At 43.1% G+C, this 15,605-nt stretch overlaps 1 protein-coding gene across 1 annotated transcript; it reads right to left on the minus strand.

Moving 5' to 3' along the window:
- Positions 1–298: 298 nt before the first annotated feature.
- LOC102242436 (adenylate cyclase type 10-like) lies at positions 299–14,853 on the minus strand. The gene is made up of 14 exons (XM_014533023.1): positions 14,519–14,853; positions 13,145–13,474; positions 10,287–10,350; positions 8,895–9,114; positions 8,437–8,562; positions 6,798–6,970; positions 5,826–5,982; positions 3,605–3,809; positions 3,432–3,528; positions 2,718–2,836; positions 2,341–2,458; positions 1,710–1,908; positions 985–1,198; positions 299–477 (listed from the first exon to the last, which is right to left on the minus strand). Exons 1-14 carry the CDS (start codon positions 14,628–14,630, stop codon positions 392–394), a joined length of 2,220 nt encoding a protein of 739 aa, XP_014388509.1. The 5' UTR covers positions 14,631–14,853; the 3' UTR covers positions 299–391.
- Positions 14,854–15,605: the final 752 nt, after the last annotated feature.

Here is a 15,605-nt window from a genome sequence, read left to right on the forward strand (position 1 = left end):
CATTCAGGCTTTTATATATATAGATGGATGGCACCTAGTTGTTCTTCCTGTAAAGTTTGTTCACTAACTGAATAATAATGCTGCTGACATTATTGACCTCAGAGAGGAAGGGAGAGGAAGAGAGGTAGAAACATCAATGATGAGGGAGAATCAATGATTGGCTGCCTCCTGCACGCCCCCACCCCCACTGTGGATCGAGTGGGCAACTTGGGCACATGCCCTTGACCAGAATGGAACCCAGGATCCTTCAATCCACAGGCCGATGCTCTATCCACTGAGCCAAACCAGCTAGGGCCAGAAACACAGGCTTTTATTAAAATATACAGTATCTTAAAAAGAAGAACTTGAGGCATTTCTTTGTGTTATATACAATAAGAGAATCATGATCCCTTCAGATGATTTTTTTTGTTTTAATATTACATTCTTGAGTTTCTTCTTCATCCCTGTTCTCCTTGACATCAGTCACTCTGTCAAACCCTAGAACCAGGAACATAAAGATGATCACAAACACAAAGAATATTCTCAGCAATTACAGATTTAACTCATGACCCTGCAAAAGGAGCCGATTTGCTGGGCCCTGAGGCAAGATACCATATTCCTTCCCCTCTTTTTCTTGTTCATATCTTACCATTTACCTTCACAGACATTAAGACATTACACTGTGATTTCTAAGGCCTTCGTTCTCCCTTAGTGACCTTTGAGAGAACGATCTTGTGTAAGCTGGGACCAAGGAGGAACTTCCTACACTTAAGGATTCCAGACGCTGAACAAAGGCCTGGGAGAGGCTCTTACATTACTTAGCAATGGGTCTAGGCTGGGCCCAGCACTCGTGAGAAGACAGTAACCACCTCTGGAGCAAGGACTAACTCCTTACACCTGTGTGTCCCTTCTTACTTTGGAGGTGAAGCCTTTGGCTGCTCGTGAGTAGGAACTGGAGACTGTCTGTGTGTCTCTCAGACAAGGGTTCCAGGAAGGAATGCTTACTCTGTATTGCTAAATTTCCATCAAAGGACTTGTTTTCCTCCAGGAATTCTCCCTCTATCCAAATACTGGCCAAGCAGGTGTCCAAAGGACTGATGATGTTAGTCAAGGACATGACTTCTCTCTTTCCATATCTCATTACAGAGGCTTTCAGCTCTGAGACCCACCGGTGATAGACAGGGCAGGTCACACATCGAGAGAAGAACTCCTTAAAGTACTGAAAGGAAAGGAGGGTCCATTAGCTCAGGGATTAGAACTTTCCCTCCCTCCACCCCACTCTGTCAGCACTTACAACGGCCCCCACTCAGCACGCTCACTCAGGCTGGGGGAACAAGGATGAGTTATTGGTGGCAAAGTAGGCACAAAAAGTTGGTTTGAACAGAGGAACTAGAAAGCAGGGCTGTAGGGAGATGTGCCAAATTAAAGACTGGCCAGAACGGGTCCACTGAGAAGGGCTGATGGTTAACGTTTCAATGGTGTTGGGCAGTAGCTGTGCAAAGGTTTCTCCTGCCTTTGGGATCCAGTCCTGACCTACGTGCAGGAATATCTGGGAGGGTACGTGAGGTAGGCAGAAAGACTTTCTAGGTGGAGGGACAAAAGAATTCAAGGGGACAAAAGAGACAGGCAGCAAAGAGAAGAGTAAGGGACAGATGCAGGTGGCAGAAAGAGTATCACAGGGTCAAACGCTACCTTAACTGTTAGTTGAAGGACAGTAGAGAAACAGGTACCTTTAAGACTTGACTCGGAGTCTCTGGGGGAATGTGCATGAAGACACCCTCTGGCACTTTCTGTAACATCAGCACATGGCACTCTAGGAACCGGACAAAGCCATGTGAACCAAACAGTGAGGCATTGGTTCTTTTCACCAACTGGCGAGCCTTGGAGAAGTGGTACTCAAACAGGTTCCACTCTGAGTCCTGGGCAAACCTGGAGGGAAAAACATCGCAGCTCTTGAGCTCTGTCCCCTGCTTACTAACCATGGTTATTTCATAGAAGCCTCCTTTTCTAAAGCTCTGAGACCTCCTTGATAGTGAGAATTGTGATGCTGGGAAGTGGCCAAGGTTACTAATTCGCATACAAGTTACTTTCTTGCATGTAAGTCGCAAGCAAAACTTAAAAGGAGACTATTGATATTCAGCCTTGCCATGGGTTATCTAGCACTTACATGTAACCCCAAACTTAACCCTCAACCTATAGGTCTAGACCTGTTGAAGAAAAAGAAGATCTCTTCTAATAAGAGGGGGATGGGAGGTGACAGTATTTAGAAGTGGGTCAGAGATGTGAAATAATGACTTCATAGTGTCCTTAAACTTCTACCCTTTCCCACAGACCCGGAGTAAGACTGGCACCACACATTACCACATGGCCAGAGAGGAGTGGACCCCCAGCATCACATTGCTCTGAGAGGTTAGAACGCAGCTATGCTCATAGTATTGAATGAAACGTAGACACTCTCCAAAGGGCCGGCACAGCAATCCTGTGGACAGATAAGGTAGCCAGGCTACTAGAAGCTGTCCATGTAGGAACTGGCTTCGAAGGTGTGTGGTACAGGGGAGGAGGTATATGTAAGGCAGACACCCCTGAATCACAATGTGGTTCCTAGACTTTGCAGAGCCAGGAGCTGGGAGCAGAGGCCATGCCAGGGGCCAGCTCATGACTGCCTGTGTTCCCAACCTCAGGCCCCATCTAAGGTCTGAATCCCTCAGGAGTACAAAAGAGCCATGCACAAGATTTACCTTTCCCGTAGAGCAGCAGATCTAAGCAAGCGGAATAGAAGCAGGCCAGGCCAAGGATATCATGACCCTGGGAAATGAGCGCCCACTGACTGTCCAGCACATGGACACACAGATCAAATCTGCCAAGAGACAGAGCCACTGGGACCAGCTAGGGAGTGGGGAGCACAGTGCAGGACGGGAGGGGATCTTACACCTTCCAAGCAGCCTAACATCCCGTGCACCTCCTCTCCACAGCTCTATTTATACAGAGAGCATCTGTACCTGGGACCAGAGCTCTCTCTAAGCAAAACAAGTGGGAAAATGCCTCTAAGACAGTTTCCAGGGTCTTGAACTACTACAATTCTCTACCCCCCTAAAGGAAAAGAGAGAGAGAGAGAGAGAGAGAGAGAGAGAGAGAGAACGAACTCATGGACACAGACAACAGTGTGGTGATTGCGGGATTGGGGAGTGGGGGTAGGTGGAAGTAGAAGAGGGTATAGGGGGATAAATGAACATGGAAAAAAATAAAATGAAGAAAAAAATTTATTTTAAAAAAAGAGCTCAGACTGTGCTTCCCACTGCTAACCCCCACACCTAAGATAGTGCTTCCTGTAGTAACAGGAGAAGAGACAGCTGTGGAAATGAACAGCTGTCTCTTCTCATCTCATCTTCTATGGGAGATCATACCCTCCCCTCTTAAGCAATGAATAGAAATGAAAAAAAAAATCTTAATACTTCTTCTTGAGAAATGCAGATCTAAAGAGAACTGAGAGAACCAGATTCTGCAGAGTTGGTTTCCGGAGGTGCCTGCATATCTCATGAGCTTGAAAACCTGAGGAGGTAAGAGCATTGTGAGGTCTGGCTGTGAGTCTGAAGGCCTCAGGCCCACCAGCCCCAAGCCCCGTTACCCAGCTTGATGGAGACGTCAAGGTGGCCAAGACAGAGCTTGGTGTAGGCCAAGGTCTGCATGAGCTGCGCGGTGGCCAACAACCCCTCTCTGGAGAACCAGCACAGGCTGCTTTTCTGAATGGCCATTTGTTCGCAGTGCAGCCACTTCTCGGTGTCACCCACGTTCTGGGAGAACTGGGAGAGGGCCACGTAGGTAGAGACAACCTGCGGGGCAGAGCATAAGGCAAAACACTCTGGTTGTGCATTTACACTACATTCCATCCCATCCCTCTTCTGCATAACCGCCCATGCTGGTGCCATGCTGCTCATTAGGTCAGGACTCCTGGTGTCTCTACCACTCACCTCCAATCCAGCTATGAAGACATATCCTTCTCACCCTTACACTTCTAATGTGATTATTCTCACTGCCTGTTCTTTAGACAAACCATTTTCTCAACCTGCCTCTCGTCTTTTTCTCCAATCCCAGACTTTCCCTTGTAGAACACTGGCCAAACCTCATCAGTGTTGTCTCTAATTAAGGTCTCCAATTTTTGTTCTTTAGAGCTCTTCAGCATTGCTGCTAGGTTCCTGGTATAACTGTGCACATCTGACATAGTTGATGATTCTCTTCTCAAAGTAGTTTTCAGTAGGTCTTCAGGACACCATGCTCTCTCAGTTTCCCTCCTTTTTCTCTGGCAACTTCTCAGGTTCTTGTGCTGGTTTCCTTATGACTCTGACCTCTTCACACTGGAGCTATTAACTCAGTCCTTGGACCTTTTCTCATTCTCTTGGTGATCTCACCGAATTTCCTGGCTTTAAATACCATTTATACACTGATGATTCCAAATTTGTACTTCCAGCACAGAGCTCTCTCAGTTTATATTCAACTGCCTACACATCTCCACCTGGATGTCTAAGGACATCTCAAATTAAATCTGTCCTAAATCTTGCAGCCAATCTTCCCCCAAATCTGTTCCTTCTACAGACTTCCCCATCCCAATTAAGAGCATTTCTATCCCTCTGGAAGTCCACATTGCAAATCCTTGGATTATCCTTGACACTTCTCTCTCACATCCTGGAATTAATCTGTGAGCGAATCCTGTTGGCTCTCTCTTGAGAGAAGACCACTCCTCCCCACTTCCTCTGCCACAAGCCAAGCCAACCATCTCTTGCCTGTGTTGTTGTAATAGCCTCCTAACTGGTCTCCCAGCTACCTCTCTTGCACCTTTCAGTTATGGCAGTCAGAATAATCTTATTAAAATATAAGTAGATCCTGACCTCCCTCTTCTAAGAACCCACCAAAGGCTTCCCAGCTTCTTTACAATAAAGGCTGAAACCACTACAGTGGCCTATAAGGCCTGCAGGATCTGCTACCCATCCCTCCCTCTGACTCATCTCCTTCCTCTCTCTCCTTCCCTCCGTCCCCTCTAGTCACACTGGCCTCCTCACTGTTCCTCAAACACAGAGGGCATGCCCTATGCATTCACCGTGCCCTCTGCCTTACACTCTTCTCCCAGATAGCCATGCGGCTTACTTTCTCGCCTTCTTCAGATATGCACCCAAATGTTACCTACTCAGTGAGGCTTTCCCTGACTGCCTTATTTAAAACTGCACCCACCACTCCTAGATCCCCAGGTCCCCCTGCCTCCACTTATTTTTTCTCCATGACATTTATTATCACCTAACATACCATATATTTCACTTTTGTATTATCTATTTCCCTGGAACCAAGATCAGTGCCAGGACCTAATAGGTGTTCATCAAATATCTGTTGAACAAATGGGAGAGAGAGAGAGAGAGAGAGAGAGAGAGAGAGAGAGAGAGAGAGAGGCGCTAAAATTAGGAAGACACACTTCTCTTCCTTCTTTCTTCTTTTCCCTAAGTTAGCAATTTAAATCCTTTTTTTAGATCATGAACTTTTTTGAGAATCTGATGAAAGCTATGACCCCTTCCCGACCTTCCACCACTCCCCAAATGCTCTTTTGAACACACACACACACACACACACACACACACACACAGTTCTATATTCAGTTCAGTGAGTTCACAGGCGGCTTCATGCCTGGAAAACCCATCTATAAACTGCAAGTTGAGAAACCCTGCTCAAACCCATGGTCAGTGTTGTCCTATTAAATGTGGGTTATTGTGGGACCATGCAAAACCCAGGAACTTGGCAGCGTCTGTCTCCCTAGCATTTCAGGTTTCTGAGTAGGTCTGGGGGTAAAGCAAGGACTGGTTTACCTGGGCTTCATTGGCAAACTCCTCGGCTGAATTCTTCTGCATCAGCGTGGCCAGGCAGGCAAACCTGCGGCTGCTGGCTGTGGCCTCCAGGTTATAGAGCTGCCAGAGCAGGGAGAGGCACTGCACCTGCTGCTGCAGGACTGCCAACTTCTTCTTACTGTTGTGAAGCACAGGTGGTTAGCATGCCTTATTCTTCACCAGTGCCCAGCTGTCCCTCCCCACAGAAATCCAAGTCTACTCCTCCGTGGGCCAGCTACAGACTTCCAAACTCAGAAATGTTTCTGGGATCCAACTACTTCTAACCTCTTAGACCTTTTTAACTCATCCCTCTTGACCAGGAAAAGTTCAGAGAAGTTTTTAAATAAAGGTTTACTCTTTGAATTGCTATTTTGATTAAATATATTTCTTTTAAATGATTATAGCTCAATAACTAGGTAGCAATTTTTATATCAGACAAATATTAAATTGCTACCTAGTTACATATCTGTATATGCATGTATGTACACACACACCTATCTTTATTTGGAAGAGACAAGGTAACACCACACTCCCAAAACAAAAGTCCTCATTCTGTTAAATCTAATTGGCTAGGGCAGTAAGGCAGAACTAGAACTGTCTGTGATATGCTTAAAAAAAGGAGTCTGAGCCCTAACCGGTTTGGCTCAGTGGATAGAGCATCGGCCTGCAGACTGAAGGGTCCCAGGTTCGATTCCGGTCAAGGGCATGTACCTTGGTTGCAGGCACATCCCCAGTTGGGGGTGTGCAGGAGGCAGCTGATGGATGTTTCTCTCTCATGGATGTTTCTAACTCTCTATCCCTCTCCCTTCCTCTCTGTAAAAAAATCAATAAAATATATTAAAAAAGAAGAAAAAAAAGGAGTCTGAGGTCAATATGGCAAAACTCTAGGCTGGGTCCTACTTTAGTTTCTCTGTGGCCCTAAAGGGGACCAGTGCAACTTCGCCAGCTTCTCACTTCTCACTAGGGTTGTCTGCAGGTTGGCTCAGGGAACGGGGATGCCAATATTTTTCCAGGAATGTTTGGAAAAGGACACCAAACCAGGTCCAAGGGAAATTCTTTTTCAGCAGTCGGAGAGCTTGCCTAGCCAGTTTTTTGGCCAAGGTGATCTGCCCCATGTTGAAACAGACCTAGACATGGGAAAATAAGAAACAGTAATGCAAATGTGGGAAGAGCAACCTGGACAAGGTCCTTGATATAACACACTGGCTCTTCTATCTTGGGATGTGCACTTAGGGCTAATGAGGTGCTTGAGTGAGTGCGTTGAGTTGGAGCAGAGCCTGGCTACTCTATCAAGCACTAGTAGGGCCATGAGCAAATAAAGGAGAAAACAGGGTTAAGGAGAAAGTACCCCCCACATTGTCAGTGAGCAGTAGAGGAAGGTTCTGGTTTAGAAAGTGATGCTGCTAGACTGAGGTGGGATTGTCATTTGGGCAAGGATTCAGATGCTGCGGAAAGCACCAGAAATATCACCTCACATATAAAGATACATAACACTGGGGGAGGGACACTGGGGAAGGGACACAGTGGCTAAGTGACAGGGTTGGGGAGATTTTCAACTATATGGTTTTTTTCTTCTAGCTTTATTAAGTATATTAATGTGGGCAATGTGATTTTTCTTTATTGAGATCTAATCAACATATAACATTGTATTAGTTTCAGTTGTACATGATTCATTATATGTATATATTACAAAATAATTGCCACAATAAGTTAATGTCCATCACCACACATAGTTAAAAATCTTCTTTTTCTTGTGATGAGAACTTCTGAGATCTACTTTCTTAGCAACTTTCAATTATACATCACAGTTTTATTAACTATAATCATCACACTATACATTACACCCCATTACTAGGCAATTCACAGAAAAATCAATGACTAATAAACATGTAAAAATAATGTACCATATTACATAGTTAAGATAACTTTCATTTATGTATTAGCAAGTTTTTAAAAGACTAATAGTATCTGATGTTGGTAAGGCTGTAAAGAAGTGTAAAAAAACTAATTGATATATTTTTGGTGAACAATTTGGCAATATATTTACTAAATGTAAAATCATATCTTCTGCCTTACTATTTCCACCTCTGGAAATTTCTTTTACAGAAACATTCTCACAAAAGGAGAAAGAGCTATTTCCAAGGATATTCACCATAGTGCACCTGAAGAATGAAATGGATAAGTAAACTTTGATATATGCATACAGTGAAATACTTGGCAGCTACAACTGTGATTGATGTACACCAATACACAAATATGTTCAATCTTCATTATTAAGAATAAAAGTCAGCTACAGAAGAGAATGAGGAATATGATTCTATTTTTAAAATAACAAAATAATAACGATATGACTGTGCATATAGCCAGATTATTAACTATGCTGGGGGTGGCATAGGATTATGAAGGTTGTTTCACTTTTTACATATTATGTATTTTCATGTTTTGAATTTGTGCACCTTTTATCATATTATCACATTTATAACTGCACATACACAAACACACACCCAAAAAAAATCAAAGGGATTTTAAAAGAAATAATAGGATAACTGTCAAGGAGAAATAACCCAAACTTCAAGGTCACCTCCACTCTCACCTCTGACCGAAGACGGCAGAAAGTGGCCTCCTCAAACTGACAGATCTTCACCTTGTGCCTTTTCAAAAATGAGAATGCAGAGGGCTGGCCCCGAAGACTGCTTGCCTTCCTCAAATAAAAGAAGGCCTTCAAACCAGACAAGGGATGGAGGAACTGGATTAGGATTCAGATGATGCTAGAGGTGAAGACTGGAGTAAGGATATGATGCGGGTCAAGATATGCACTTCAATCAGGTTGGATTTCGAGTTAGAAATGGGGAGCTGGACTGCACATGGCCGGGGAGGGGCAGGGCCGGCAGCTTGGTGTTCTCTCATTACCACATTCCCACTCATGTTTTCTCCTAAACCCTTTCCTACCCTTTCCTCGCTCCCACTCTCTCTCCAGGTAACTTGATAGTTAAGAAACCCAATCAAATCCCCAAGTAAAAGGGCTCATCTCAGAAAGCAGAGCTTGCTCACCATGTAGTTATCTGACAGGTCCAAGGAGGCAGCAGCAGCCTCCAGCAGGTAATAAAACGCACAGGTGTTTTCTCCGATGACCAGGCAGTGCTGGATGAGGGGCGAGAGCACTAACTTCAGGATTTCCTCACAGCGACAGGGCTTCGTGGTCAGCAGGTCGTTTTGGGGGCTGGCCTGAGCCAGCTTCCTGCTCACTCGATCCAGGAACTCTTCCTCTGACCTTTGTGGAGAGAAGATGAAGAAATGAGAGTGGCCAGGTGCAGCCATTTTTGTCAGGCATTACCGGGTCTCCAAGCCACTTTCCCAGGAAGCTTTCCTTTAGAACTCATTAATTCTATGTCTATCCTTCCCCTCCATCACTCTTAAAAGTCAGAGGCCTAATCTATAATGGCAAAGTCCTATTACAGAGTTTTTAAAAACCTAAAGTCAATCTAATACCTCACAAACTAAATGGAGAAACGACCACACCTGAAGAGTAAACTAACAATGTGTTCAATAAAATCACAAAGTGATACAAAGCAATAAGTAATAATACATTTATCTCAATGTATTTGAACTTTGTCACAGTACATTTGAACATTATCTTATATACCACCACCATCTTATCCTGCAATAACCCTGTCATTCCAGCAGGCAAAAGTTACTACCGTTTTGCAGATGAAGAGACTGAGATTGAGAGAGCTTAAGTGATTTATATAGGGCCTCAAAACTCCTAGTAGCTCACCTCTCTGACTACTAGTCCAGGGCACTTCCCACAGGTACCATGAGTTCAAAAGAGATCAGGTCTTTCTGAGACAGAATGATCGAAAAAAGTGGGCACTGAGGAGGGCTTTGAAGGCTGGTGAACATTCTGATAAGTGGAAGGAGATGGAGGCCACTTAGTATTTTAAAAAAGGAGAATTGTGTGAACCAGACACACAGGTGTGTGTGGAGGTGATTCATGTCAAATATGGATAGATTTATGTTTGAAAAGTAGAATATCAAGTTGGATAAGAGAGAGAAGACTACAGCGTGGCTGGTGAACTCAAGGTAGGGACATTTAATATCAGTGGGACAGGCATTTGAAAACCAGAGGTACATGGTTGGGAAGTGTAAGTTCATTTTAATATCAGTTGGGGTCAAAAATAATTGAGAAGGCAAATTTATAGCTGAATATAAAAACCCCTGCTCTGTGTACAATGCATTTGAGAGCTACTGGAAGTTTTTCTTAACCACTAAGAAATAATTCCTCTACAAAGAATCAAAAATTGCATTTTGAAATCTCTATTAACTTGAATAGAGATTTTGGGTGGTCAGATGCCTTCCTGGTCTGCAGGTGAGGTGAGACCAGTTTAGTGGTCAGCTGCGTCTCACTTTCTGCCCCTCCAGCCCATTCTCAGCATCTCCATCTACCTGCAGGGTGCACTTGTGAAGGCTTCCCGACTTCTGGACAGTTCTGTCTGGAACGGAAAACTATCTATAGGGAGAAAAAGATGATTATCTTTAGTACCTATGTTTGAATTAACTGAGGACATTTTAAATTTCTATCTTTCCTCTGCAGCTTAGTTCACTACATAATTTCCATGCCCTCCCCATTATAAGTTTAGGTTTAATATTTGCCTGCACACAAAATTAGGATAATAGATTGCAAATTCCTTAAAAGCAACGATTTGTCATTCAAATAGTAACTCCTTTAGTTCTCAAACCTTCCAAGCCAGTTCTTAAATCCCAGGAGGTACTCACTATTGGTTAATAAAGAAATATATAATGTATCCACTTGGTTTGATGACTACTTCTTATAGTAGGAATCCCTGAAAATGTGATTGGGTTTATGGACACAGAAGAGTGAACCACAAAACCTAAGACCTAGTGAGAAAATCATGAGAACACATGATGCCACAGTCCACTAGAGTCTCAGTGGCCAGTAGAAGTTTTCAACTTTACTTAGTTGGCGTTCAACAGCCTTCATCCTCCAGATTTGACTCTTCCTCTACAGCGGCTTTCTCCAAGATAAAAAAAAAAAACAAGGAATACACTGGTAATGATGTTGACATCCTATATAATAAAAGTCTAATATGCTAAGGGTCCGGTTGACCAGTCAGCCGTTCAACCAATGAAAGCATAATATGCTAATGATATGCTAAGGCTGCTCAACCGGTCACTATGATGTGCATTGACCACCAGAGGGCAGACGCTCCAACCAGTAGGTTTGCTTGCTGCTGGGGTCCAGCCAATCGAGACTGAGTAAGACAGGCTGGACACACCCTGGAGCCCTCCTGTGATCCCTCCCTGGCTGGCCAACCTTCCGCGTCCCTCCCTGGCCCTGATCATGCACCGGTGGGGTCCCTCAGACTGGCCTGTGCCCTCTCGTAATCCGGCATCCCTTGGGGGATGTTGGAGAGCTGGTTTTGGCCTGATCCCGCAGGCCAGGCTGAGGGACCCTACTGGTGCACAAATTCATGCACCAGGCCTCTAGTGTTACATATTAGAGTTAGGACTCGGAAGCATGAGTGGTGGGATTGAAAAGGAAGGAGTCTAAGAGAACTGCTGTAAAGAGGACTTGTGTTAAGTAAAAGTACCAGCTCTCAGCCCTGGCTGGTTTGGCTCAGTGGCTAGAGAGTCGGCCTGTGGACTCAAGGGTCCCAGGTTCGATTCCGGTCAAGGGCATGTACCTTGGTTGTGGGCACATCCCCAGTGGGGGGTGTGCAGGAGGCAGCTGATCGATGTTTCCCTCTCATCGATGTTTCTAACTCTCTATCCCTCTCCCTTCCTCTCTGTAAAATAATAAATAAAATATATTATTTTTTAAAAAGTACCAGCTCTCTGATGACAAATAATGTCAGGTAAGGATAAGGTAACTAAGAAACTGGAGTTTGGCAGCACTACTGCAATACACAATTCCCAGGGCGCCTTCACCTCACAGCCTGTGTGAGCAGCACCCTCTTGATCTGTGCAGAACCTGTGCTGATGGCCATGCACAGAGGCCTCTTCTGGGTTCGGCTGTGCTGGGAAGGTCTGGAGCCTTTCTCATATAGATTGATCAGGCTGTCTAATCTAAAGCTGAAAATGACCTCTTCAAAACAAAGGCCACATAGGAAATGTGAATGATAGCATAATCTCATCACAATAGCGGACTAGGACACTCACTGTTACTGTCCTCTTCCCCTCAGAAAGTGCAAAAGTACAAATGCTCATAGAGTTCATCAGTCATGACCAATTTCTCCAAGTTACTGGTCTACCTTCACAGAGACACCAGATGTTACAGCTAGAAGAGGTATTAGGATCATAGATCAAATCCTTCATTTTAGTCCTTTACCTCCAATACGTCACCATCTCTTTCATATCCCTCTCCCCTGCCAACACCAATACCAACTTCTCTTCTATCAAAGTAGAAAAAGAGAAGAATGGTTGGATCTTGATAGCTGTCTTCAACTATAGAAGAAGACACAACTCTGACAAATGGGTGAAGTTGCAAGAAGGTAGATTTCACCCTGATGAAAGAAGCGATGTTCTAATAGCTGCTGGCAATGGAACAGGATGTCCTGTAAGGTAAACGAACTGAAAATGTTAAAACAAAGATGCATGAACTCTTATCTGAGATGTGGTAGAAGGGTTATAGGCTTTGGGGAACATCTGTCCACTAATCCAACCTTCCTGAAGTAGCTAACTCCTACTTATGCTCCAAGTCTAACTTCTGGCAGTATCTCCTTGAAGGAAGAGTCTTCTACTCATTCTTTGGGCCAGCTAACACCCCCTTCTCTAGGTACCCAGCCCCTATGCATGTCATTTTCATCTCCTTTTCCATGTTGGAATTCTCTATATGTCTGTATCACCCCAAAAAACTGATCATTTTAGGGAACAAGGCTCATTCATTTTGTATTCTTAACCGCATCTGATACACACTGACTCCATATATGTGTGCTGAGTGGAATAATTATAACAATAAAAAACAATAATTAAGATGTATGTGTACTAACCATGTGCCTGGCACAACAACGCTATAAAATAATATTGCTATTTTTCTCAATTAACTGAGGTTAAGGAACTTACCAAAGATTACCCCAGATTGCCAACCCAAACAAGTATGACCTCTAAAGTTCCTTTTAACTCAGAGATTACACTTTTCTTATCTCTGGTACTTCAGGGATAAATGGCTCTTTCTACCTATTTTTCTACCTTAATGTGATTTTACCTTTTGGATGAAGAGATCTGAGCTTATGAATAAAGAGAGGTGCTGTCCATATATCCTCTTTCTGCCCCCCTGGGTTTACCTTGGGGAGAAGGCAGCTGTAATCTGTCTGTGATCACTTGTGTTAACACGGAGCCAGTATCCTTGTAACTGCAGAATCGGGATGACCCTCTGGAGCTCTTGATAGAACAGATGGCAAAACGGTGGAAGGGGACAAAGTCCCCGCCCCTGCAACTGCCACAGCGGCAGGCCAAGTGTCGGAGAAAGCAGGCACATTCAAGATGCAGGGCTCTCTGTTGTGCCTTGGGCCACAGCTCCCAAGCAGCTTCCCGTAATAGAGGCACATCAAATTCTAACACCTCCGGAGGAGGTAGGAATAGTTCCTCTTTTTGCCTGAGAGGAGAGCCAGCATCTGAAATACAGAAAAATCTAAGTGAGAGCCTCCCTTAAAGTCCTTGCATGCTACCATGTAGCAAACTCCTAAGCACATGCTGCTAGTTTTAAAGAAATTGCATTTACAATTCCCACTCGCCTTCTTTGTATAAAGGATTTTACACCAATCTGAGAGTGACAGTGACCATATCTAGTACAAAGTACCATGGCGAAGAAATGATCAGGGGTACTGAAGTACACTTGGCTAGATTTCTTAGTTGTTCCTCCTAAAATGAGCTTTTGTATTACAAATTATTATAAACATCAAATTATTGAACAGAAATGCTCTGTTCAAATACAAGGCCCAAACATATTTCAAAGTCAAAAGAAAATTATTTTTGGATTTTATGTAATTTGGGTCTTCTATGTCACAATTTTATTCTTTCATGTGGAGAATTTGAGAATACCTGTTTCAGTACCACATATATTTATCTTTGTGAATTTCTAAAATTAGAAATAGTTTATCCTTCTTTCCATCTGAAATGCTCTGTTCAAATACAAGGCCCAAACATATTTCAAAGTCAAAAGAAAATTATTTTTGGATTTTATGTAATTTGGGTCTTCTATGTCACAATTTTATTCTTTCATGTGGAGAATTTGAGAATACCTGTTTCAGTACCACATATATTTATCTTTGTGAATTTCTAAAATTAGAAATAGTTTATCCTTCTTTCTTATTATTTCGACCTAGAAGCCAATAAAGGATGATGGCAATATTTTCTGAACCAAAAATTAAAACACAAATACTTGACATATGGTGCTAACAAGAAGTTAGAATTCTTGAAATTAAGACAATTCTGAAAAAAATACAAGCTATTCATTCACTATAACCATGGTTCCTTCATGATTAAAATAATTATTTTCCCCATTTCTTAGTTATAAGCTTTAAGAGACTGAGGCCCTTGATATATGATATTGATGCTCTTTCTTAACACAGATTCCATCCCCACCCCAACCACCCCCTCCCGATTCCCACCAAGGCTCTCTGTTCAGGCTTGAGAACAAGGGACCAGCTTTTGCTCACCTGAATTTTTCTTTTCCTCTTTGTTTTTTTCAATAATCTCAACAGAAAAAGGCACTGATCGTGGCTCAGCAGGAAGCTCCTGGCTCTGGCTGCACCAGCGGAGCACGTGCATATCCACAAGAGCCCTCAGCGCCTGCAGTAGCTTATGTTTACCCCAGCCAGGCAGCAGGTGCTGCAGCAGATCGATGTGGAAGGAGTGACCAATGACTGCAGCACACTTAAGCAGCAACTGTTCTTCTGGGCTCAGCTGATCCAGTTGGTTTACAGCTATTTCTAGAGGAAAAAAATCAGCAACGAACCAGCTTTCTACAACATATAATGCATTTTGTTGATAATCTGTTCATTTAACAAAATATAAAGGCTCACTTTTTGCCTACCCCTTCTTCCTCAGCCAAACCTCTTCAGAGAACCTTATTTTCATGTCCTCATTCGTTCTCAGGCTTCATTCATTGTTCAACCAACTATAATCAGATTTTCACCACATCACTTAAACTCTTCAACCATGGTCACCAAAACCCTTTGTTGGTAAACCCAAAGGTATGCCCTGAATCATTCAGCTAAACTAACAATTCTTCCCATTTTCATGTTTAATAAGTACTTAGACTTTTTCTTCTTACTTTGGACTAAACATGGAGGCCAGGTTTCCTGGTCCCAGAACTCCAATAATTATAAAGACGCTAATTAACTCTAAGCATTAGAGTAAATCTCTCCATATTATGACCCATATATTAAAGCAGTTGTATTGAACCAGTAAGTCACCAAGCCAAAAATCTTGGAATAATTCTAAACCTTTTTCTTTCCTTCACAACCAACTGGTCACCCACTTACCCTCCTTCTAAATGTTTTTGCATGTTTCCTCCTAAACAATTTTAGTATAAAAAGTCATTTTCACCTGGACCACTATACTACTCTGTTTTGAACATTTCCAACTTCTCCTCATTCTTATCCTAATAACATATTAGCTATTGGCAGAGTTATACACTTAAAGTACAAATATAATCATGTCAATCTCCTTTTTAAATACTTTTTAAAAAATATATTTTTTATTGATTTCAGAGAGAAAGGGAGAGGGAGAGAGAGATAGAAA

The sequence above is a fragment of the Myotis brandtii genome, unplaced genomic scaffold (genome assembly GCF_000412655.1).
Source record: "Myotis brandtii unplaced genomic scaffold, ASM41265v1 scaffold929, whole genome shotgun sequence".
NCBI lineage: Eukaryota > Metazoa > Chordata > Mammalia > Chiroptera > Vespertilionidae > Myotis > Myotis brandtii.

Coding starts and splice junctions, on each gene's coding strand:
- LOC102242436 (XM_014533023.1), bottom strand. CDS start 14,630: ATGCACGTGCTCCGCTGGTGCAGCCAGAGCCAGGAGCTTCCTGCTGAG. Junction 10,351..13,144: donor ACAGCTGCCTTCTCCCCAAG/GTAAACCCAGGG, acceptor TTCTCCCTATAG/ATAGTTTTCCGTTCCAGACA. Junction 8,563..8,894: donor ACCTGTCAGATAACTACATG/GTGAGCAAGCTC, acceptor TCTGGTTTGAAG/GCCTTCTTTTATTTGAGGAA.